Source organism: Vulpes lagopus, chromosome X (assembly GCF_018345385.1).
Source record: "Vulpes lagopus strain Blue_001 chromosome X, ASM1834538v1, whole genome shotgun sequence".
In the NCBI taxonomy this organism is placed as follows: Eukaryota; Metazoa; Chordata; class Mammalia; order Carnivora; family Canidae; genus Vulpes; species Vulpes lagopus.
The window spans coordinates 9,376,647-9,401,923 of NC_054848.1; the positions used below are offsets into that span (position 1 = coordinate 9,376,647).

Consider the following 25,277-nt stretch of genomic DNA (forward strand, 5'->3'; position numbering starts at 1 on the left):
CGCGTCGTGTGATTGAAGTTTAAAGTCGGTGTTCTTTAGCAGCAGACCGGTTGCAAGTGTTTATTTGTAAAAATTACTCTTCCCTCCCCCATCCCGCGCCCTGGGGCCGGCTTGGGCCCACACGCTGTGGTTTGCGGACCCCAACGCTCAGTTAAACCTTCTGAGGCCCTCGGTTCCACTTCACCTGTCAGACCAAATCAGGAAACTGAGTCTCCGTGCCTGGTGCGTGCTCATCCAGCCCCCCGCTGGCCCATTCACCAAACGTTTGTTGGGCTTAGGCCATGTGCCAGGTGCCGGCTGAGGTGCAGGGACACCCAGGGGACAGGCCCCACGGAGCCCCACACCTCCCTTGCTATGAGCTGTCTTGGAAATGAGTAGGACAAAGCCAAGGCGACGCAAGTGTTATTTAACCGTGAATCATACAACAACAAGAGGGGTTTGGGCAACCCTAAACTGACCTCAGAGTTGTGAAGTTTACAAAAACACACTAAAGCTTGCGAAGCGGAAGAAAAAAATTCCCTGTTTCTCTCCTTCATTTTCCCCTGATCCTAGACTCCAGAGCAAAGCGATGTTAACATCTTTTTTTGAGATGTTATCTATTTATTCATGAGAGACACAGAGAGAAAGAGAGACAGAGACACGGGCAGAGGGAGAAGCAGGGTCCCTGCGGGGAGCCCGATGCGGGACTCGATCCCGGGACCCCCAGGATCACACCCTGAGCCACCAACTGCTGAGCCACCCCGGTGCCCCCCACCCCGATGTTAACATTTTGGTGAGGATCCTTGCAGCCATCTCCCCACCCCCCGACATACACCCCAAAATACACAAACTCACACATACACACACCCAACCCCATATGTGTTATATTTGTGTCACTTACTCAAATTATTTTATAAATAACTTTCTCCCCTCCCCGTGAATTTCAGTTTTGAAATTTGAAAGCACAGTCAATAAATGATTTGGCAACAGTTAAGAAATCACAAGTTCCCTTCTTCTCACATAAAGTTCTGCAAACCACGTGCTAGGTTCCGCAGCCGAGTTCAGGAAGTTGGCCAGTTTCTTTTCCCTGAGTGCACCTACCGCCCAGAGGACAGCCCCCCTCGGTGCTGCAGGTGACGGGATGAGACTTTAGGACCACAGAAGCTCGGTAAGCCGCCCCTATTCTTTTAACGAAGCTTTCCAACAAAATACCTGATTTCCGACTCCGAAATGTGGTTTGGGAGCAAATGGTGTGGACACAGAAAGGGACGGATGGGGCCACAAGCATAAAAAGGTTAAGTATTGAAGCAACTCCTAATGTGGGCCGAGCGGCCTCATGTGCAGTAGGTTTTGAAAATCAAACCTAGGGATCCCTGGGTGGCGCAGCGGTTTGGCGCCTGCCTTTGGCCCAGGGCGCGATCCTGGAGACCCGGGATCGAATCCCACGTCAGGCTCCCGGTGCATGGAGCCTGCTTCTCCCTCTGCCTGTGTCTCTGCCTCTCTCTCTCTCTGACTATCATAAATAAACAAAAATTAAAAAAAAAAAAAAAAGAAAATCAAACCTAGTAAGCGATCTTACTAATTCCAATAGGAGAACAAGCAAATTCCAGGTTCAGGAGTTGACTATGACTCTCCGGTCGTGCAATATTCTCTTCTAGAACCAAAGAGTTGAAAGCCAAGTGGGTGGGAGAAGTGTTTTTCCTTTGCTACCTCTATAAAAAAAAAATTAAATTAAACTAAATTAAAAAGGGCAAACTCTGATCTCCCCTGCGCCAGTCGCTTGCGAGGGCCTAGGCGGAGCCTGAAATTGAGACTCGTAGGAGCTTAATGTTCAATATTAGTTGCCCCTTTTCTTGTTCAGGATTTTTAAGTAAACGTGGCACCATTTCTGCAGTTGTGTGCTTGAGTGTTGAGACCTAGCAGGGGGTCAGTTTTTTGTTATTGCCGACAACTGTCAGATGGAAACACAGACTTGACGATTTTAAGAAGTGATGTGTTTTCTAAAAAAAAAAACTCAGATTTGAGAGCAGTTGAAAAGTCTGATTTCAAGAGACTCTCATCCAAAATTTACCTTATAATGTTTCCATGCTCAGTCAGTGCTTATTAAAGTTCTTGGAGTTATTTACTTCTACAGCCATTTAGTGTATATATTTAAGTTTTTGAAGTTCTTTTTCTTTCCTTTTTTATTTTTTTAAAGATCTTAGTTCCAGGTAGTTAAGGTTAAGGTGTAATATTAAGCTCAGGTGTACAATGCGGTGATTCAGCGCTCCCATCCATCACCCGGTGCTCATCACAAGTGCCCTCGTGCATCCCCATCACCTGTTTCACTTCTCCCCTCACCCCCCCCCCCCAACCACCCGTGTGTTCTCTGTAGTTGAGTCTGTTTCTTGGTTTGTTCTCTCTCTCTCTCTGTCTTTCCCCACCCCCCTTGCTCATCTGTTTTGTTTCTTAAATTCCACAAATGAGTGAGATCATATGGTATTTGTCTTTCTCTGACTTATTTCACTTAGCATCATCCTCTCTACCCCCACCCCCCCCCCACATGGTTGCAAATGGCGAGATTCCACTCTTGTTGGTGGCCGAAAGGAGTTAATTTTGAAATCCATGTAATGCCCGTTTTAGATCTTGAAAGGAGACGAAGTCTGTACTGAATTTTTATGATGCTTTATGAACTGACTGTGGTGGCCCGCCAGGGCCAATGACACATGTGGAATTGGGATTGAAGTTATCCAGTTTCTTTTCTTTTCTTTTTTTTTTTAAGATTTTATTTATTTATTCATGAGAGACAAATGGAATGATAACAAAATCCAACTCAGCGTGGAAACATGCCCTGCCTCCCTTCCACGGGTGACTTAGGTAGAGGTCAAGGACCTCACAGGCCCCTGGCAAGGTCCTTTGACCTCAGAGGCTTGACTACACATTGGAATCACCAGGGACCCCCCAAACTGAAGGAATCAGAATGTCGAGGGCTGGGTCTAGCCGTTCGTAGCTTCTCAGCTTCACAGCTTTCTCAACGTGAGCCCAAGAGCCACCGCCTTAGGACAGCACCAGACCAGCTCCTTTGGTCCTTTGCTTAAAAGAGCACAGTCCTTTTGTGGGGGCGTGAGAAGATTCCAGAAGACCCGGAGCTCACTTATTAGCCCCTTGGTTTGATTTCAGAAGGTGAAATGAAGGCTCCAAGAGTGCCTTAGCTGAAAAGCCAGGGCTGTGGTTCAGGGTGAGGCAGGGGGTGACGCTCGCTCGTTCTCCTCCAGGGGCTGCTTCTCATCCTGTCCGGTGCTGAGCCTCAGCACTGCGTGTGGCGGGGGTGGGGGGGTGGGGGAGACGGAAGGCAGGCCCCTGAGAAACCAGACTTAGGGGATGTGGGGTGTGTCTCGTGGGGGAACATGTTGTTACTCATGGTTAGTCTTTGAAAACCCGCTGGATGTGATTTATAAGGGCATCTTAGGGTGACGGCCAGAGCCTACTGGGGGGATCATCATTCCAATGGAATGTCTCGACTTCAGCTGGGTTATTAAACAGAGCTGCGGGATTTGCTGCTGTTTAAAGTCTTATCTCCAATTTATGACTCTTCAGGACTATAATGCAGAGTAAATTGGACGCGTAACCCGCGGCTTCTGGGTCGGCAGGAGCGAGTACAGGCCGTGCTGACTTTGCCGAGGGTAATAAAGAGCTCCTCGTGGGTGTCTATGTCTCCAGTCAGTGGGCTTCCGGTGGTTCTACGGAATTCCAGAAAATCTGGAAGTGCCCCAGGGGTAGACTGACCAGTGCAGAAAGGCAAGGTGGAAAATCCACCCCCGGCATTTGAATCCTGAAGGTCCAGGTGTGGCCGGGAGGTCTCTGCGGATAATCCAAACCAGAGCATTGCCAACCAGCTGCTTGCCTCCAGGCCCACCCATCTGCTAACCACTCGGGGTGTCCGGGCTCAGCTGCAGCCCTGCCACGTCCCATTTGAGTGACCTTGGGGAGATCAGCTTCTCTGAGCCTCAGGTTCCCCGTCTGTAAAATGAGGGCTTAGAGTAGCATCCACCGCCCTGAGTTTTAGGAGGATTAAATACAAAGATGTGTGACTTGGTGCAGCTCCCAGGGTTTGCTTCCTGGTAAAGCACTCACCACGTGCTCCCTCCTATCCTATACTTCCAGGAATTCAAATAGCATGATTTTTCATATTTCAACATATAGTAAATCAGGACCCATCTCTTTGTGGACGTGTGCATTTGTTTTTTGTTTTTTTGTGCTTTTTTATTTTTATAATTTTATTTTTTATTGGTGTTCAATTTGCCAACATATAGAATAACCCCCAGTGCTCATCCCGTCAAGTGCCCCCCTCAGTGCCCATCACCCAGTCACCCCCACCCCCTGCCCACCTCCCCTTCCACCACCCCTAGTTCGTTTCCCAGAGTTAGGAGTCTCTCATGTTCTGTCTCCCTCTCTGATATTTCCCACTCATTTTTTCTCCTTTCCCCTTTATTCCCTTTCACTATTTTTTAGTATTTTCTTTTTTTTGGACGTGTACATTTGATGCGGTAGTGGTATCTTCTTGCCTCCAAAGCTGTGAGCGGATCCGTCAGCTTTGGGATGGATAAAATAAAAAATCCATTGATTAATTATAAGTTTTATCCGAGGTGACAAATCCTGCCAACCGTTTCTTTATTCATGGACTGTCAGGATGCCTCAGTGGTCCACAGAGTCAACTGCAAACGAAGCAAAACCTGTTAGAAGTTAGAAAAATGTCCAGTTTGGCAAAAATAAAAAAATTAAAAAATCAGGTCTGGTCGAATGCCACGACACACCCGTCCAAACAGGGAAATAAGTCACCTGGGGGGATTAATCACGTTTTATAATCAATGGGTTCTCTTGACACTGCAGCGCTAGGGGTTACCAGCGGGACCCATCCTGAGAAAGGAGTAAGCTCGGGAGGTGGTGGGAGGCAGAGGGCGAGGAAAGGGGGTATCATTGCCGAAAGGCCGTTTGCAGCCTAGGAAAGGGATGTGGAAAGATAAAAAGCTGTTTTATTTCAGGAAGGCAGGCTCGGCCCCCACCCGGAACCCCCGCAGGCGATTTTTGCCCTAGATTGTGAAATTGTGCAGGAAAACCAGCGGGATCTATTTTAGCACCGCCCAGTGGGGAGCGCTCCCTTTGCACCCAGCACGTTCAGCTTCTGTCCTACGCACGACCCTCGGCCCACGGGAGGGCTTCTGGGGGTGTCCCCAGCCAAGGCGGACTTTTTCCGAGCCTTGAAAGGGCGCTGGGCCTTGAAAATTGTGGTTTTGGCGTCTCCTGGCATCCAAGCACGGAAGGCAGATTTGAGGGAGGACCAAGGCAGGTTGTTTTTTGTTGTGTCGTGTGCGTCTTTAGGAACTCGAGGGACAGGTCTGGCCTGTGGTGTGCCACGGCCCCAGCCAAAGACCTGAGGGCGCACGGAAAATAGGAAAACGGTTGTGAAATCGCTTCCTCTACAGCTAACAGCTGTCTCTGGCAGGGAGGGGAAGTTAAACAGATTTCTGTGTGCGTGCGTGCATGTGTGAGTGTGTGTGTGTGTGTGTGTGTGTGTGTGTCATAGGCTCTCTTTAAAGAAACAAACGGGTCCTGACTTCTTCTGGGGGTTCCCAGTGAGAATCCAGAGCACGCTGCCTCGGGCGTCCTCGGGGGTGTGCAGGGCACTGAGCCACGGGCCCGTGTGCACCAAGGGCCTCCTCGGGCCGCTGCACTGTGTCTGGGCGGTGGGGTCACCGGCCCCCCGTTCTCACCCCCTTCGTTTCCTGGGGCCTCTGTGGCAGGCATCACAAACTTGGTGGCCCAGAACCACAGCACCGGGTGCTCTGGCCATCCTGGAGGCCGGAAGTCTAAGATCCAGGTGCTATCAGCACGCTTGGTTCCTTCTTGGTGGCTCAGGGGGAAGGGTCCCAGGCCCTGCTCCTGGCTCCCCGCGGTGGCCGGCAGGTGGCCGGCAGTCCTCGGTGCTCCTTGCCAACGTCCCCTCCTTCTTAGGACCCCAGTCACCAGACTAGGCTGCACCCTAACGCAGCAGGACCTCACTTTGACTCCATTCCCATTCCTTTTGTTTTTTTTTTAAGATTTTATTATTTTTTAGAGAGACAGAGAACACAAGCAGGGGGTGGAGCAGAGGGAGAGGGAGAAGCAGGCTCCGCGCTGAGTAGGGGGCCCGATGCAGGACTCGATCCCAGGACCCCAGACATGAGCCGAAGGCAGACACGCAACCCACTGAGCCCCCCAGGCACCCCAACTCCATTCTAATTCTAAAGACCCTACTTCCAAGTGAGGTCACACTCACAGGTACAGAGAAGTTCAGCGTGTGGGGATCCCTGGGGGGCTCAGGGGCTGAGCGTCTGCCTTTGGCTCAGGGCATGACCCCGGGGTCCCAGGATTGAGTCCCACGTCAGGCTCCCTGCTCAGCGGGGAGCCTGCTTCTCCCTCTGCCTGTGCCTCTGCCCCTCTCTGTGTGTCTCTCATGAATAAATAAATAAAAATCTTAAAAAAAAAAAAAAGTTCAGCATGCATTTGGGGGGCATAACTGAAGCCACCACACTCTCCTTTTCTGATCCCTGTCTGCCACCTCTGCTGGCTTCGGGTCTCCCACAGGTCAGCTCCGCTCTAACCCTTCTCTTTCCGCCAGCGGGTATCTCCCCACCTCACCCCTGGGCCTGATCTGAGCCCCAGGGCAACAGCACTGACAACCAGGGTTGGCTTCTTTTTGGAGAGCTCTTCTTAGAAGGCACAGGGCCTAGGGCCCGTGACACTTTAAGGAGACGTTTTGTTTTCTTTAAAATCAGGAAAGTGGGGCAGCCCAGGTGGCTCAGGGGTTTAGTGCCGCCTTCAGCCCAGGGCGTGATCCTGGAGACCGGGGATCAAGTCCCACATCAGGCTCCCTGCATGGAGCCTGCTTCTCTTTTAAAATCTTTTAAAAAATAAAATAAAATAAAATAAAATAAAATAAAATAAAATAAAATAAGATAAGATAAGATAAGATAAAATAAAATAAAATAAAATAAAATAAAATAAAATAAAATAAAATAAAATAAAATAAAATAAAATAAAATCAGGAAAGTAACATAATCCAGCCCAGACTGTGCAGGGCTTTACGCCAAAGCAGTCATTAGATAAATTTTTTACTATTTTTTTTTAATGGAGGAAGGAGCCCACAAGTGCCATCATAGCTCGGCCCTGTTGACAACCACATTCGATTTGCTGATTTACCACACATGCCAAGGGAAATTCAGGAATCACTAATATGTCCCCAGGGAAGGAGATCTAAGTTGTTTTTTTTTTAATATTTTATTTATTTATTCATGAGAGACACAGAGAGAGAGAGAGAGGCAGAGACACAGGCAGAGGGAGAAGTAGGCTCCCTATGGGGAGCCTGATGGGGGACTCGATCCCGGGACCCCAGGATCAGGCCCTGAGCCAAGGGCAGGTGCTAAACCACTGAGCCACCCAGGGATCCCCTAATTTGTTTTTTTTTTTTTAAGATTTTATTTATTTGATGGAGAGCCAGAGAGCACAAGCAGGGGGAGAGGCAGGGGAGGGGGGCAAACACACTCCCTGCAGAGTGGAGCGCAGAGCCCGACTCGGGGGCTCCATCTCAGAGCCCTGAGATCGTGACCTGAGCCGAAACCAAGAGTCGAGCACTTACCCAACTGTGCCACCCGGGCGCCCAGGAGGTTTAAGTACTGATCCCCAGGCCCCTATCTGAAACCTGTAGGCCAGCAGGGCGTCCGAATTCAGAATTCACATCCTAGCAAGATGACATGCTCCCCACACAATACATTATAAAACACTTCCAAGGGGTCCAGGTCAGGCACGTGCCTGTTTCTGCCGTGAAACAAGAACGCTCACGCTAAGTACGGAAATACAGGTGACAGTAGCCTTAGGTCAGTTCAGGTCACGTTCTGCTGCCAAATATGTTATAAAAGAAACAAAAATGTAGTCTTCTGGTGCTCAGATTTTTTAGGATTTCAGACTTGCAGAGAGGGGACTGAGAATGCGCGCAAGCCAGGACCTGCATTAAGAAAATAAACCGTAAACCACTATCCTGGGCACCAGAAGGCCTCATTCGATCAATAGCTGCGTCTGATTGTTTTTTTCTTTTTGCTTGTATCGATTTTTCTCATGCTCGGTGAATCGCTCAGGTGATTGGTATTGGTTGTTATTTCATACTCAAGCGTGGGCCATCAAATAACTGATTACGAGCTCCAATTTCAAGGACAGGACTTCCCAACGGATGAGCCTGTGCCCAAGATGAATGGCTGTGAGTCGCTTTTGGTCGGACTATGCCAACGTGATCATAGATCTTTTCTCTGGTGCAGGGCTGAGGCCGGGGTGAGGCGAGTTGAGGCGCTCATCCAGGTGCAAAATTTAAGGAAGGGAGGATGCCAAAAAGCTCCGTAATCAAGATAAGCAATATTTTAATAGCACTATTTGCTATTCAAAAATCAAATTGGCAAATTACAGCCCAGCCTGCAGACTAGTTTTGCCAGTTTTGGTAAATAAAGTTTTTTTGGAACCACAGCTGGGCTCAGGGTGAGGCAAGCGAAGTGGTGCCTCACAAGTGCAGGGTTGGATTCTGTCTTTATTGAAAGATTTTTAAAAATTTATTTATTCATGAGAGACACAGAGAGAGAGGCAGAGACACAGGCAGAGGGAGAAGCAGGCTTCCCACAGAAAGCCCGATATGGGACTCGATCCCAGGACCCCAGGATCACGCCCTGAGCCAAAGGTAGATGCTCAACCACTGAGCCACCCAGGTGCCCATCTTTATTTAAAATGTTGAACATTTAGCCCATCAGAGATTTTAAGTTGTTAGACTAGCATTCATCTTGATGACTAAGTTTTGGGGTGCCCCCTTAAATTTGGTACTCACAGCTCTGCTACCGTGCTTGTTCATTTTCCCAGGGAGATGCTCTGGTCTCCTGCTGGGGTGCTAGAGGGGGGTGTCCGTGAGCTGGGTCATTGGCAGAGTTCCCAGAGCCAGGGGTGGTGCAGGAGGAGGATGGGGAGGATGGAGAGAGTGGGGAATATCGGGAGGATGGGGAGGATGGGAGGATGGAGAGAGTGGGGAATATCGGGAGGATGGGGAGGATGGGGAAGGTGGGAAGTATCAGGAGGATGGGGAGGATGGGGACGTTGGGGAGTATGGGGAGGGTGGGGAAGGTGGGGAGTATTGGGAGGGCCGGGAGGATGGGGACAATGGGGAGGATGGGGAGGATGGGGAGAGTAGGGAGTATCAGGAGGATGGGGACGATGGGGAGGGTGGGGAGCATCAGGAGGATGGGGACGATGGGGAGGGTGGGGAGGACGGGGCTCGGTGCTGCCTGCTGCAGGTGCTCTCTGTCGATGCCCTCGCGGACGTCAGGGGCGACCCGGTCCTTACTCTCCCTTAGTGGGGGCCTTGACCTGCCAGGGCGGGAGAGGCAAACAGCAGCAGAAGTGCACGTCCTTTCTCCTCCCTGTCTCAGGTTCGGTTTTATTTGCATAGTTGCACTTTCTGTGTTACTTGCATAATTGCCCCCTTGCGCCCTCGATTTTATTTGCCAAGTTGCCATTTCTCTATTTGGGGGGAGCGGGGGCGAGTGGCCATTTCTCTATTTTCCTTGCAGAGTTGCCAGGCTGGATGTGTTGGTTCGTCGGCGACACCTGAGTGAGGCCTGGCTGTCCCGGGTACCCTTCTCGCCCTGCCTGGGATCTGGCTCCCCAGGAGGTGCTTCTGGAGCCACAGACTTTTGGGAGCCAGGGGCTCAGCTGGGGAGGTCATGCTGCTCCTGCTGGGGTCTTGCCCCCCTTCCCCCAGCTCCAGCTGGAGGAGCGAGCTAGGGCCTTGCCAAGCGGCCTGGCCCCTGGGCCTCACCCAGCACTTTGGGAGAGGACCTGAGGCAGAGGGAGGGGCTGACGGGGAGAGGTTTTCTCCTCAACCCCCAGGCTAGCAGCCTGCCCACCACTTCCTACCCTGCCCCACCGTGTGTTTCTCTTCAAATTGAGGTTACGTGGAGCTTGTCCACTCTGGACTTGTGGAAGGGTGGAGCTAGGAACCTCGAGCTCCTCGCTCACAGATCTGCGGGATGTCCTGATCCCTTCCCTGGCCGACATCTACTGTAAGCTGCCTCACTCTCTGGGAGGCCATTTGCATCCTGAAAAAAAAAAAAACAACAAAACAAAACAAAACAAAAAAACCCAGTGGAGTTCAACAAGTTCTCCTCCTGGTCTCCAGTGCCCCCTAGAGGCTTTTCCACTCACTTGTTCATTGTAGGAGAGGCCTTGGCCTCTGAAATGAGACGTGGAGGCCTTAACTTGAGGCCACACAGGGCAGCTCTGTCCTCTGGACCTGCCCAACGAACTACCTAAAAATGCCGCTCCTACCGACACAACTGGTTAGCAGGCCAAGGGAAGAGTCTCCAATCTGTCCTTACCCCGCCATCTGTTCCTCATGGACCCTTTTAAACATTAATTTTGAATTTTTTTAATTAATTAATAATTAAAAATTAGAGCAGGAACCTGACAAGCACTACCTCAGCCATTACCCCAGTTTCATCATGAGAAAACCCACAGACAAATCCCAATCGATGGACAGTCTACATAACCAACCTCTTCCCTGTCTTTATTTCTCTTCATAATAATTTCCTTTTTTTTCTTTTAAGGTTTTATTGATCTAGTTGACAGAGGGAGAGAGAGAGTGCACAAGCAGGGGGAGCTGTGGGCAGAGGGGGGTGGAGAAGTAGGCCCCCCCCCGCAGAGTGGAGAGCCCAATGCGGGCCTCAATCCCAGGCCCCCGGGATCATGACCTGAACCGAAGGCAGATGCTTCACCCACTGAGCCCCCCGGGCACCCCTCTCCACCGTAATTTCTACCGTCTAATAGGAGTAATCTGTTCACCAAAGGAGAACACTGAGCAGGACTTGCCCGATCAGATACTAACATCCCCTAAAACTGTAATTATTAAAACATGCGGTGCTAGCGCATGAATGATGAACAGATTGATGAAGCAGAGAGTCTAGAAATAGACCCAAATATACAGGAAAGTAGGCAGCCTGGGGGGCTCAGCGGTTTAGTACCGCCTTCGGCCCAGGATGTGGTCCTGGAGACCCCGGGATCGAGTCTCACGTTGGGCTCCCTGCATGGAGCCTGTTTCTCCCTTTGCCTGTGGCTCTGCCTCTCTCTCCCTCTCTGTGTCTTTCATGAATAAATAAATACAATCTTTAAAAAAAAACCCAAATATACAAGAAAATTAGTATATGATAAAAGGAGTATATCAAGTTGGTGAGCAAAAAATTATTCAAATGATGTTACACATCAACAAAACAAAACAGCAACCTACTGAATGTGAGAAGATATTTGCAAAGGGTCTGTCTGATAAAGGGTTGCTATCCAAAATACATGAACTACACAACTCAACACCAAAAAAATAGTCTGATTAAAATTGGGCAGAGGACCCGAATGGACATTTTTCTAAAGAAGGCATAGGGATGGCCAACAGACACATGAAAAGATGCTCACCATCACTCATCCTCAGGAAAATGTGAATCGAAACCTCCACGAGATCTCACCTCGCACTTGTCACAATGGCTAAAATAAAATGCACACACAAAAGACATGTTGAGGGGGATGTGGAGAAAAGAGAACCCTCGTGCCCTGTTGGTGGGGATGTTAATTGGTGCTGGTACAACCACTGCGAAAAATACTGTTGGAGGTTCCTCAAAAACTAAAAAATAGAAACACTATATGGTGCAGTAATTTCACTACTGGGTATGAATCCAAAGAAAATGGAAACACGAATTCAAAAAAATACACACACTCCTATGTTCATTACAGCCTCATTCACAATAGCCAGGATGTGGAAGCAGCCTAAGTGTCCATCGATAGATGAATGGATAAAGATGTAGTGTACACACAACAGCTATAAAAAAGAATGAGATCTGGGCAGCCCGGGTGGCCCAGCAGTTTAGCGCCGCCTTCAGCCCAGGGCCTGATCCTGGAGACCCGGGATCGAATCCCACGTCGGGCTCCCTAATGGAACCTGCTTCTCCCTCTGCCTGGGTCTCTGCCTCTCTCTCTCTCCCATGAATAAATAAATTAAATCTTTTGTTTAAAAAAGGCCATTGAGATATAATTTAAAGAAAAAGAATGAGATCTTGCCACTTGTGACAACGTGGATGGACCCAGACGGCATTATGCTCAATGACATACGTCATAGGCAGATACTGTATGATTTCACTTATCTGTGGAATCTAAAAAACAAAAAAAAATGAACGAATCAAAGAAGCAGACCTAGGAATACAGACAACAAACTAGTAGTTGCCAGAGGAGAGGGTGGTGGGGAATGAGAAAAATGGGTGAAGGGGGCAATGGGAGATATGGGCTTCCAGGTAGGGAATGAGTATGCCTCGGGGATGAAGGGTACAGCGCAGGCAGTACAGTCAGAGGTACTGTAATAGCGCTGTGTGGTGGCAGGTGGGGGCCACACCTGTGCTGAGCAGAGCATGAGGTGCAGAGTTATCGAATCACTAGGTTGTGTGCCTGAAACTAATGTGACACTGAGTGTCAACTATACCTCGGCGAAAATAAATACATAGACAGTGTTGGGGCAACCAGGTCTCTGCTGAGAAAAAAAATATTGTAAGTCTGCACCTCATGTTTTTGTTTTGTTTTGTTTTTAAAGATATTATTTACTTATTCATGAGAGACACAGAGAGAGGCAGAGACACAGGCAGAGGGAGAAGCAGGCCCCATGCTGGGAGCCCGATAGGGGACTAGATCGCAGGACCCCGGGATTATGCCCTGAGCCAAAGGCAGACGCTCAACCGCTGAGCCACCCAGGCGTCCCTGCACCTCATGTTTTAAGCCAAAACAATCCCAGTGAGATAAATATTTCACTGTAAGAAAGTGAAATCATAAAATTACTAGGAAAAAAAAAACATGAGAAAATTGTTGTTGATGGAACAGAAATGTGGAATATCCTTTATGGTGTACACTTGCCACAACTCCCAAATTCATCCGTCCATGAGGCTCCTCTGAGCCCAAGGGGCATATATGTAACTGCCTTCTGGACATCTCCACTGGAAGATCACAAACTCAAATTTAACCTATCAAATTAATACAATTAGAGGCTTCAAACAATACGCATTCATTAGCTCAAATTTCTGTAGGTTAAGTCTGAGTGGGCTTGCCTGGGTCCTCTGCTCTAGATCTCCTAAGGCTCACATCAACATACTGGCCAAGCTGGACTCTTCTCTCCAGGTTCCGAGTAAGGATCCATTTGCAAGTGCATTCAGGGTGTCAGTCAGTTTTAATTCTTCGTGGTTGTAGGATGGGAGAGGGGGCATTTCTTTGCAAGCTGTCAGCAGAGAACCACTCTCGGCTTCTAAAGGCTGCCTGCATTCCCCGTCAGCGGCCCCGTCCACCTTTAAGTCCGCAAGAGTCAAATTATTCTCCTGCTTCTGATCTCTGCTCCTCCTTTCTGCTGCGAGCCAGAGAAAACTCGCTGCTTTTAGAGGCACATACAATTAAATTAGGCCCATCTGGATAATCAACCTTTTGCCACAGTGACATAGCACGATTACACCAGTAGTGTGAGGGGGCAAAGGCCAGAGGGGCCCTCTTAAAATTCTGCCTACCAAACCAGGTAAAGCAGGGCTTTCTTCTAGTAAAACATCAAGTAGCGGCACCTAGATTGTGCTGTATTTGAAAATAACTGAAAGTAACTGGAAATGCCTGGGAGTTCTGGTTCACCTTATATATTTTCATCTCATCAGGAGCTGGCTCTTCCTCGAGTGTGATGAATTGGCAGTGATCATTGATCCCCAGAATAATCACTATTCACTACCAAGGGTATGACAGTGACTGTTAGCTCATTAACACTCAACTTTAGAAGAATTTAAAGAGGAAGAACTTACCTGGCTTCACTCTCAATAAGGATGTGAGTTGAGCTCTAGTGAAAAGTACAATTTAGTGAAGGTTGATTTCCATGCCCAGTGAAATAAGATTTTGAGAGTTGAGCATGACCCTCATCAAACGAATCACATTAATCTGTTTATTGCATTGTATAACGACCAAAAGTAACATATTGAGCCCTCCGTTGAGAGGGCTGCAGAGGGACGCCTGGTGGCTCAGTGGTTGAGCGTCTACCTTTGGCTCAGGTCATGATCCCGGGGTCCAGGGATCAAGTCCCGCATCTGGTTCCCGGCATGGAGCCTGCTTCTCCCTCTGCTTATGTTTCTGCGTCTCTGTCTATGACTCTCATGAATGAATAAATAAAATCTTTATTTATTCATTCATGAGAGTCATAAAGAGAGAGAGAGGCAGAGACACAGGCAGAGGGAGAAACAGGCTCCATGCCGGGAACCGGATGCGGGACTCGATCCCAGGACTCCAGGATCGCACCCTAGGCCAAAGGCAGGCGCCAAACTGCTGAGCCACCAAGGGATCCCCTCAAATCTTTAAAAATAAATAAATTGTCTTTAAAAAAAAGAGAGAGAGGGCTGCAGAAAGTGAGGCACTACAAAGTGTTACAGAGGCCGCATAAAAATACGAAACATCACGTCTTCCCCACAGAAGTTTACAATATTAGCCACAGAATAGCTATGCATGCCAATGTTCATCTGCTAAGGGACATGTGAGCGCTGGTAGGCATTCCGCAAAATTTTTGTTGCGTGCTGTCTACAATTGAGGCACTGTTCTGGCATGAAGAGTTCAAAGTGAGGTTGTGTAGCATCATGGCTACCGGTTAAAACATGATGTTGGAATCAGAATGACTGGGATCCAGCTCTACGGTGTATCATCCTTCTTTTTTTTAAGATTTTATTTATTTATTCATGAGAGGCACAGACACAGGCAGACGGAGCAGCAGGCTCCATGCAGGGAGCCTGATGTGGGACTCGATCCCGGGTCTCCAGGATCACACCCTGGACTGAAGGCAGCGCTAAACCGCTGAGCCACCCGGGCTGCCCTATCCTTCTGAAAGCCACCAAAGTGTCTGGGTTTGTTTCTTCACCCACAAAATGTGAAAAACATAGAACCCACCTCATTGTGTTGCTCTGAGCATTAACACGGGTGAGAAAATGTTTCTGGTGAGCACACTACCTGATACGCTGTTATTCTTATCAACAGAAGGTGTCCGCTTTGTCACTCGAGGAGATAAGAGATCCAGAGACGCGCCACTGGAGAGGTAGGAAAAAACTGGGGGGAATGGCAATAAGAGATACGGTTGTGTAGAGAGATGGCTACGTAGGTGAGCTAGAGGAGACTCTGGCTTGGAGATCTCGGATGACCCCATAATGAAAGCTGGATCTGAACTCTACTTGGGACGGGCCAACTTTCATCAAGAGTTACGCTAATAGGTTGAAGCTATGAATCTATAGCTTGCTGCGCTACAGACCTAGATGAACCACAGCCACGGGCCAGCATCAGACCTGCTACGGTGATGCGGCATCTCAATTAATACCTCTGCAAAAGCTTCCCAGGCTTTCTCATCGACATAATCTCAGATAGTTCCATCTTCAACTTCTTTGAGCACCATGAAGCTGAAGGCAGTGAGAAATTAAAATCGTTCCGAACAATTTTCATAACCTGGCACTAGGTGTTATATGTAAGGGATGAATCACTAAATTCTACTCCTGAAACCAATATTAGACGATATGTGAACCAACTAGAATTTAAATAAATATGTGAAAAAGAAAAACAGATTTTATTTTATTTTTTTTAAAGATTTTATTTATTCATGAGAGACACAGAGAGAGAGAGACAGAGACACAGGCAGAGGGAGAAGCAGGCTCCATGCAGGGAGCCCAATGTGGGACTCGATCCTGGAACTCCAAGGATCACACCCTGGGCCAAAGGCAGGTGCTAAACCGCTGAGCCACCCAGGGATCCCCAGAAAAACAGATTTTAAAAATCCAATTGTTATACTATATGTTGGCAAATCGAATTCCAGTAAAAATATATATATATATTTTTTAAATTCAATTGTTCCAAACCAAATTTGTTGAATTGTTGAGAGAATTCACACTTCAAAACGCATGCACGGTGTGATGAAGCGCTGATAGTCACATCATGAAATGCGTAGTAAATACTGCTACTCTAACGTTGCGCTTCCACTTTTGATTTTCCTTAGGAAAACATGAGCCCTCGGTCTTTGGTTCTGACCTGCCTTTTCCTGCTCATCTCTGACTCCTATGAGTTCGTCACCAAAGCAAATTATTCTAGAAGCTATCCTTGTGACGAGAGAAGACAGAATGGCTCTGTTATTGCAGAGTGCAACGGTCGTCGACTTCAAGAAGTTCCCCAAACAGTGGGCAAGTACGTGACAGTGCTAGACCTGTCTGATAATTACATCACACACATAACAAACGAATCATTCCAAGGGCTGCAAAATCTCACTAAGATCAATCTAAATCACAACGCCAACCCACAGCACCTGAGTGAAAATCCTGATAACAAAAATGGCATGAATATCACAGATGGGGCATTCCTCAACCTACAAAACCTAAACCAGTTACTCCTTGAAGACAACCAGTTATACCAAATACCGGCTGGCTTGCCAGGGTCTTTGAAGGAACTTAGCCTGATTCAGAACAACATCATCTGGGTAACGAAAAAGAATACGTCTGGGCTCACGAATCTGGAAAGGCTCTATTTGAGCTGGAATTGCTATTTTGGCAACAACTGTAACAACAAAACTTTCAACATAGAAGACGGAACGTTTGAAAGTCTTACGAATTTGGAGGTGCTGTCCCTGTCTTTTAATAAGCTTGTCCATGTGCCCCCGAAACTGCCAAGCTCCCTCAGGGAACTTTATCTTAGCAACGCCAAGATTAAAATCATCAGTCAGGAAGATTTCAAGGGATTGAGAAATTTAAGAGTCCTGGATTTAAGCGGGAACTGTCCGAGGTGCTTCAATGCCCCATTTCCCTGTACACCTTGTGAGGGAGGCGCTTCAATTCAGATCCATCCTCTTGCTTTTCAAACCCTGACGGAGCTTCGCTACCTAAACCTCTCTAGCACTTCCCTCCGGAAGATTCCTGCAACGTGGTTTGACAACATGCGTAACCTGAAGGTGCTGCATCTGGAATTCAATTATCTAGTTGACGAAATAGCCTCCGGGGAATTTTTGACGAAGCTGCCCGTCTTGGAAATACTTGACTTATCTTATAACTACGTAAAGGCGAAATATCCCAAATATATTAATATTTCCCACAACTTTTCTAGCCTTAAGTTGCTCCAGGCGTTGCACTTAAGAGGTTACGTATTCCAGGAACTTAGAGCGGGAGACTTCGAGCCCCTGATGGGTCTCTCAAATCTAAAGACTATCAACTTGGGTATCAACTTTATTAAGCAAATTAATTTTACCCTTTTCCAAAATTTCCCCAACCTCTCCATCATTTACTTGTCAGAAAACAGAATATCACCCTTGGTAAATGATATCCGGCAGAATGAAGTAAATGGCTCCTCTTCTCAAAGGCATGTCCTTAAGCCACGCTCAGCGGATATTGAGTTTGACCCACACTCAAATTTTTATCATAACACCCATCCTTTAATAAAGCCACAATGCACAGTTTATGGCAAAGCCTTAGATTTAAGCCTGAACAGTATTTTCTTCATCGGGCGAGAGCAATTTGAAGCTTTTCATGACATCGCCTGCTTAAATCTGTCTTCGAACGGCAACGGTCAAGTGTTACATGGAAATGAATTTTCAGCGGTGCCGCATATCAAATATTTGGATTTGACAAACAACAGACTAGACTTTGACGATGACAACGCGCTCAGTGATCTGCCCGAGTTAGAAGTTCTGGATCTCAGCTACAATGCACACTACTTCCGAATAGCAGGGGTGACGCACCGCCTAGGATTTATTCAAAACTTAACACAACTGAAAGTCTTAAACTTGAGCCACAACAGCATCTACACTTTAACGGAGCAAGACCTGAGAAGCGTGTCCCTGGAAGAATTAGTTTTCAGTGGAAACCGCCTTGACATTTTGTGGAATGCCGAAGGTGACAAGTACTGGAAAATTTTTACAAGTCTCAGGAATCTGACACGGCTCGATCTATCCTTAAACAACCTCCGGCGCATCCCGAACGAAGCTTTCCTGAACCTGCCCCAGAGTCTCACCCAACTGTACATAAAAAATAACGCTTTAAATTTCTTTAACTGGACGTTACTCCAGGAGTTTCCACGTCTCCAGGTGCTGGACTTGAGTGGAAACAGACTGTCCTCTATAACCAACAGCCTCTCCAAATTCACGTCTTCCCTGCAGACGCTGCTACTGCACCGGAACAGGATTTCCCACCTGCCCGCCAGCTTTCTTTCCGAAGCCAGCAGTCTGATCCACCTCGACCTGAGCTCCAACCTGCTGAAGATGATCAACAAATCCACGCTGCAAACTAAGACCAACACCAGTTTAGCCATTCTGGAACTAGGTAGAAACCCTTTTGACTGTACTTGCGACATTGGAGATTTTCGAAGATGGATGGATGAAAATCTGAATGTCACCATCCCTAGGTTGACAGACGTCATCTGCTCTAGTCCCGGGGATCAAAGGGGGAAGAGCATTGTGAGTCTGGAGCTAACAACTTGTATTTCGGATACCCTCGCGGCGGTGCTGTGTATCTTCACGTCCTTTATCACCGTCACCGTCATGTTGGCTGCCTTGGGTCACCATTGGTTTTACTGGGATGTCTGGTTTATCTATCACGTGTGCTTGGCTAAGGTAAAAGGCTACAGGTCTGTTTCCACGTCCCAAACTTTCTACGATGCCTACGTTTCTTATGACACCAAAGATGCCTCTGTTACTGACTGGGTGATAAATGAGCTGCGCTTCCACCTCGAAGAGAGTGAAGGGAAAAATGTGCTCCTCTGTTTAGAGGAGAGAGATTGGGACCCGGGATTAGCCATCATCGATAACCTCATGCAGAGCATAAACCAAAGCAAGAAAACCATATTCGTCTTAACCAAAGAATACGCCCAAAACTGGAACTTTAAAACGGCATTCTACTTGGCCTTGCAGCGGCTCATGGATGAGAATATGGATGTGATCATATTTATTTTGCTGGAGCCAGTGTTACAGCATTCTCAGTATTTGAGGCTGCGGCAGAGGATCTGCAAGAGCTCCATCCTTCAATGGCCTGACAACCCCAAGGCGGAAGGCTTGTTTTGGCAAAGTCTGAAAAACGTGGTCTTAACTGAGAACGATTCACGGTATAACAATTTGTACGTTGATTCCATTAAGCAATACTAACTGATGTTAAGCCATGACCCGCCAACATAATAAAAATGCGAAGCGACTGCCCTTCTGTCTTAGGTATTTGTTGCTGTGTAACAAATTACCCCCAGACTCAGTGGCTTAGAGTCCCACACTCTGTGATCTTAGCGTCTCTGGTCGGGAGCGTGGACGAGGCTTGGCCGAGTCCTCTGCTCAGCATCTCTCAAAGGCTGCAGTCTAGGGGTCAGCGAGGGCCACGGGACCCTCCCGGGCTTGGGATCCCCTTCCAGGCTCAAACTCACGCGGTGGTTTTCAGGACCCAGTTCCTCCCTCGCTGTCGGTCAAAGGCTGTTCTCACTTGCCCCCCTAGCAGGAAGTCTCCCACGGAGCAGCTTGCTTCATCAAAGCCAACAAAAGAAAGAGGTCGCTAGCAAGATGGAAGTCACCTGCCCTGATAATCTAGTCGGGGGAGTGACACCCCATCATTCGGGCCATACTCTATTTGTTAGAAGTAAATCTCAGGTCCTGCTGCCAGCTCCGTGGGAGTGATCACCTCAGTCCAGGGAAACTAGTCCAAGACCAAAATGGCTTCCCTTGGCCTACCATCTTGGTCATAGACTGTGAGTACCAGGAGGCAGAGGTTATTGTGGGCCAGCATTACAGTTGGCTTGCTATACCTTCTTTCCAAGGTCTAAGAATTTTTGTAACTAGAACTCATGGCTCTGATGTTAAGCTGCTGTTTAGATTTATCATATATTCATGGCTACACGGCTGTATTACGCCGTGGTTGCGTTAGTCTTCCTTTTACAATTCCTTTTATAAATGTCGGCTATGGTATTTGACTTCTAAGGTTTAGATGCCATTTAAAGGCTAAGATGGATATTTTTAAGTGTTTTCTATTCCTTAACCACTTTTTAAAAATATGCAGCCAAATTAGAAGCCTCTGAAGTATCTGCCAATTGCCATTGCCGTAAATCTTGATTGATTAAAAACGCTTCATTTCACATCATGAGCATATGATCAACATACAGTAAGGAAATAGATCTATAATGTAAAAGACATTGCCATCCACACTGGGTTTTTGGAGAATACTTTTTTAAAGAACTTTGGTAAAAGCCAAAGGGCAAAAAGTTTTGATGAAGTTTATATATTAAGGTGATTATTTTTTTAAAATTTTATTTATTCATGAGAGACACAGAGAGAGAGAGAGAGAGGCAGAGACACAGGCAGAGGGAGAAGCAGGCTTCCTGCAGGGCGCCTGAGGCAGGACTCGATCCCAGGACCCCTAGGATCACGACTTGAGCCAAAAGCAGATGCCCAACCGCTGAGTCACCCAGGCGGCCCTTAAGGTGATTATTAATAGAGGAATTAGTTATATCTTTACTTCCCACTCAGAAGACAAAGAATGCCTGCCTGTTGGTGCCCCTTATGCAATTCTCCCAAAGGAACCAACCTTGGCCCTCTCTCCCACCTCTATACCCCCGTGGTTCCTCTGCTCCAGTTTATAGCATCCTCCCTCCGCTACAGGTATGAATCTTGAAGAGGCACCTTAGGAAATTTACCTGAGAATAACTGGAAACTAGTCAAGGTTAAAAAAAATAAGGTCCCTTCGGAAGGAAAGGAAGAAAAATCCCCATTGTACCATCCTTCCTCAAATACAGGCTCTTAGTTAATCTTTCAGGGTGAGTTATCTTTGATTATGCGTTTTTAAGGAACTGAACAAAGTGGGAGCACCTGGGTGTCTCAATAGGTTAAGCGTCCAACTCTTAATTTTGGCTCAGGTCCCGGGATCAAGTCCCACGTCGGGCTCCCAACGTGGAGCCTGCTTCTCCCTCCTCCTATGTCTCTGTCTGTCTGTCTCTCTCTATGTCTATCATAAATAAATAAATAAATAAATAAATAAATAAATAAATAAATAAATAAATATTTAAGGGGATCCTGGGTGGCTCAGCGGTTTAGTGCCTGGGCTAGATCCTGATTTAGATCCTGGAGTCCTGGGATCAAGTCCCGCATCGGGCTCCCTGCATGGAGCCTGCTTCTCCTTCTGCCTGTTTCTCTGCCTCTCTCTCTCTCTCTCTCTCTCTCTCTCTCTGTCTCATGAATAAATAAATAAAATCTTTAAAAAATAAAAATAATAAAATGAATATATGCTAATACCTGCATAGAAGTTTCTTAAAATTCAAGTTTTACAAAGGGATGTACAATGAAATTTGAATCTCCCTCTCTGTTTCAATTTTTATTTATTTCTTTTTATTTTTTAGGTAAACTCTATGCCCAACGTGGGGCCCAAGCTCACGACCCCAAGACCAAGAGTCACATGCTCCCCTGATTAAGCCAGCTAGGGTGCCCCTAAATCCCTCTCTCGATACATCTCTGCTTCCTGGAGACGATCACTCTTAGAGAGTCTTGTGTATTCTTTGGTATCGTAAGTGGAAAGGCTCAGCTGCTATAACCAGAAGACCCAACAACATGGAGGTTTATTTCTCTATCCCATACGCTATGGCCTGAATGTTTACCCTCCCAAGATCCACATGCTGGAACCTAACCCCCACAGTGATGGTGTTAGGTGGTGGGGCCTTTGGGAGGTGATTAGGCCATGGGGGCAGAGACCTCGTGAATGGGACTGATGCCCTTATAAACGTGGCCCAAGAAGGCTCCCTTGGCCTCTCTACCATGTGATGTTAGGGCAAAATGATGGCTGTTTAGGAAGAGGGGTCTCACAAGACACTGAATCTGCCAGGGCAGTGATCTTGGACTCACCACCTCCAGACCCATGAGCAGTGGATGTTTGTTGTTTATAAGCCACCCAGTCTCTGGAATTTTGTGATAGAAGCCTGCATGGACTAAGACACCCATTACAGTTCCAGCGATAATAGCGGAGGTTGGCAAGGCAGTTCTTTTCCCCCCGCCCATTCAAGATCCCCCGCTCCTTCCTCTTGTTGCTCTGCTGTAGGGAATTGGCATCCCCAGCACGGGCCAGGCTGGGGCACCATGGCATTTGGGTTCCAAATGAGGCAAGGGGAAAATAAGAAAAATACTCAGGCCAGTGTCGCAAGGCCTAGACTCGACAGTGGCGCCCACAACTCCTGCTCACCTTCCATTAGTGAGGACCGATCTGGTGGCTCATAACTGCAAGGTATGCTGGGCAATATGCCCACCAGAAAGTCTCTAGCTGGGGGAGAAAGGGAGAAGAGACTTGATGGACAGTTAGCCGTCTCTGCCACAACCTCTAGTTTTCAGTTTGTACATCTAAGCTTACAATTGCTCTTTTACTATGAAGGAGCAGACTTTGTAATACTGCTCTACATTTTGCTTTTTGCACTTAATATTTCTCAGAGTTTATACTTTTCCTTTTTTAAGATTTTATTTATCTATCCTTGAGAGACATGAAAGAGAGACATAGGCAGAAGGAGAAGCAGGCTCCCCACGGGGAACCTGAGGCGGCACTCGATCCCAGGACCCCAGGATCACGACCTGAGCTGAAGGCAGACGCTCAACCACTGAGCCACCCAGGGGCCCCTATACTTTTCTTTTTAATAGCTGAATAGTAGTGCCTTATAGGACTATGCCACAAGGTGTTTTCCCAGTTCTGTATTGCTGAACATTTAGATTTTTCCCAATCATTTGGTATTAGGAATAACTGTATAACATTTACATCTTTGTGTTCACATAAACATATCCACATATGGGCAGCCCGGGTGGCTCAGCAGTTTAGCGCCGCCTTCGGCCCAGGGCATGACCCTAGAGACCCGGGATCCAGTCCCACGTCGGGCTCCCTGCATGGAGCCTGCTTCTCCCTCTGCCTGGGTCTTTGCCTCTCTCTCTCTCTCTGTGTCTCTCATGAATAAATAAATAAAATCTTTAAGAAACAAAAACATATCCACATAGAATAAAACAAGTTTAGTACAGCAATACTCAAAAGTGCCCTACAGACTGATGTGATTTTTTGAGAAGATTTTATTTATTTATTCATGAGAGACACACAGAGAGAGAGAGAGAGAGAGAGAGAGAGAGAGAGAGAGAGACATAGGCAGAGAGAGAAGCAGGCTCCACACAGGGAGCCCGACGTGGGACTCGATCCTGGGTCCCCAGGGTCACAGCCTGGGCCAAAGGCAGTGCTAAACCGCTGAGCCACCTGGGCTGCCCACAATGTGATCTGTAATTGGATGTTACTGACGTGTGATGAGACAAATACAGAATCTGAGAGCTTTCGGTTTGACATGGCCGTGACATCCGTGATCTGTGATGTGTGACAGGCTGGAAATTTTAAGAACCTGGTCTTTTGCCACAGATGGTTTGAAGAATACTGGTGTAGAAGTGGAATTACTGGGTCAAAGGGCTGTTGCATTTTAAGTGTTTATAGATACTGCCTCATTGTCCTGCAAAATGGTTGCTCAAATGTATACTCCCACTCAGAGTCTTGGCAGAAAGATTTGAAGAATTATAGACTCAAGGAAGAGTTGATGGTTGTCCTTTCCCAAAATAAAATAGACTGTGCTCAGTGTCCATCTTGAGTTTTCTTCCTGAGGAATGAGTAGAAGTGATCATTTAGGCATGGATTTGGCCCACCAATGAACACATGCTATAAGCACAGGTGCAATGGTCAAAGTCTAGAGCCCTCCCTGGCAGTGTAGGGTCTGTTGGGAAGGAGGACGGGGCATTAGGAAAGCATCTCTAGCCTGTGTTTTGCTTTGATGATACAAACTACACCATGCAAAATTTCATACAATGTTATTGAGTGACAGTGATCCACGGAATGAAGAGTGAGGAACCTCACGGTGGGGGAGCCTTGGTTGAAGATCATGGAGATAAGATTCCTCAGCTTGATGTGATTAATCAACTGATAAATGATGAGGACAGGGAGTGTAACACACTGGTGGGAGGGCGGGAGCCAGAGGCAACAAAGATCTGACACGTGGCCCAGGACAGGTACTCACGGTATTGTTTCTTCACGTATTTGCTTTTTACCTTATGATCTCTGGCCCGGAATAAGAATGGATGCAGGACTTGGTTCCGTAAAGCCCAAGAAATAAGTCTCCCTGATGCTCTTAGAAATCCAGCATCTGGGGATCCCTGGGTGGTGCAGCGGTTTGGCGCCTGCCTTTGGCCCAGGGCGCGATCCTGGAGACCCGGGATCGAATCCCACATTGGGCTCCCGGTGCATGGAGCCTGCTTCTCCCTCTGCCTGTGTCTCTGCATCTCTCTCTCTCTCTGACTATCATAAATAATAAAAAATTTTAAAAAAAATAAAAAAAAAGAAATCCAACATCTGGGCAGCCCGGGTGGCTCAGCGGTTTAGCGCCGACTTCAGCCCAGGGCCTGATCCTGGAGACCCGGAATCGAGTCCCACGTCGGGCTCCCTGCGTGAAGCCTGCTTCTCCCTCTGCCTGTGTCTCTGCCCCTCTCTCTCTCTCTGTCTCTCATGAATAAGTGAATAAAATCTTTAAAAAAAAAAAAAAAAGAAATCCAACATCTTCTCAGGGAAATGCAAGCGTTCCTTTGCTTTGAAATCTACCTAGATATTAGAACTACCAGTTGAACCAAGTGCTTCCCACTGTCCTCAGTAAAGGACCCATGAGTTAGAAGAAAGGTAGAGTCTTTTCCTGGGAGAAGAATCTGTCAGAGTGGCGTTTTATCAGCAACCAGGGGAGTCCGTCCCAGACAGATGCTCCTTCACACTTCCAGAAACTTCCTACCAAGTGGACACTCTCAGAGGAACTCTCCACTCATCTGATGTAGCTCATTCCTACTCAGATATTCTACATCGTTCATGCAACAAAAATTGGGTGAGCGCCTCCTATATGTACCAGTTGTCACTGTGTCAAAGTGCACTTGTGGAGAGCCATTGGACCAATGGTGACTGGTCTTCCCTCTTCTCTCCAAGATCCGGCCTCAGGTGAGCAGGTTTCCTTGGGGTGGAAGAGGAGTAGGAAAAAAAAGCTGTAGGAAGGGGCAGCTGTGTTATACACAATGTCTCTGTGTGTCAAGGACTCTCTGGGAGGTCTAGCAGGCCTCCAGCTGGTCCTGCCATCGTACTTGAAACCATCCACATGTTGCTCATCCCTATGTGCTAAAGAAACCCAGAGGTGAG

General features: G+C 47.5%; 1 protein-coding gene across 1 annotated transcript; it reads left to right on the forward strand.

The window, feature by feature from the left end:
• The first annotated feature begins 1,065 nt into the window (after positions 1-1,065).
• Positions 1,066-19,273, forward strand: TLR8 (toll like receptor 8). Its single transcript, XM_041740342.1, has 3 exons — positions 1,066-1,147; positions 15,097-15,154; positions 16,100-19,273. The coding sequence occupies exon 3, from the start codon at positions 16,106-16,108 to the stop codon at positions 19,220-19,222; it is 3,117 nt and encodes a 1,038-aa protein (XP_041596276.1). The 5' UTR covers positions 1,066-1,147; positions 15,097-15,154; positions 16,100-16,105; the 3' UTR covers positions 19,223-19,273.
• Positions 19,274-25,277: the final 6,004 nt, after the last annotated feature.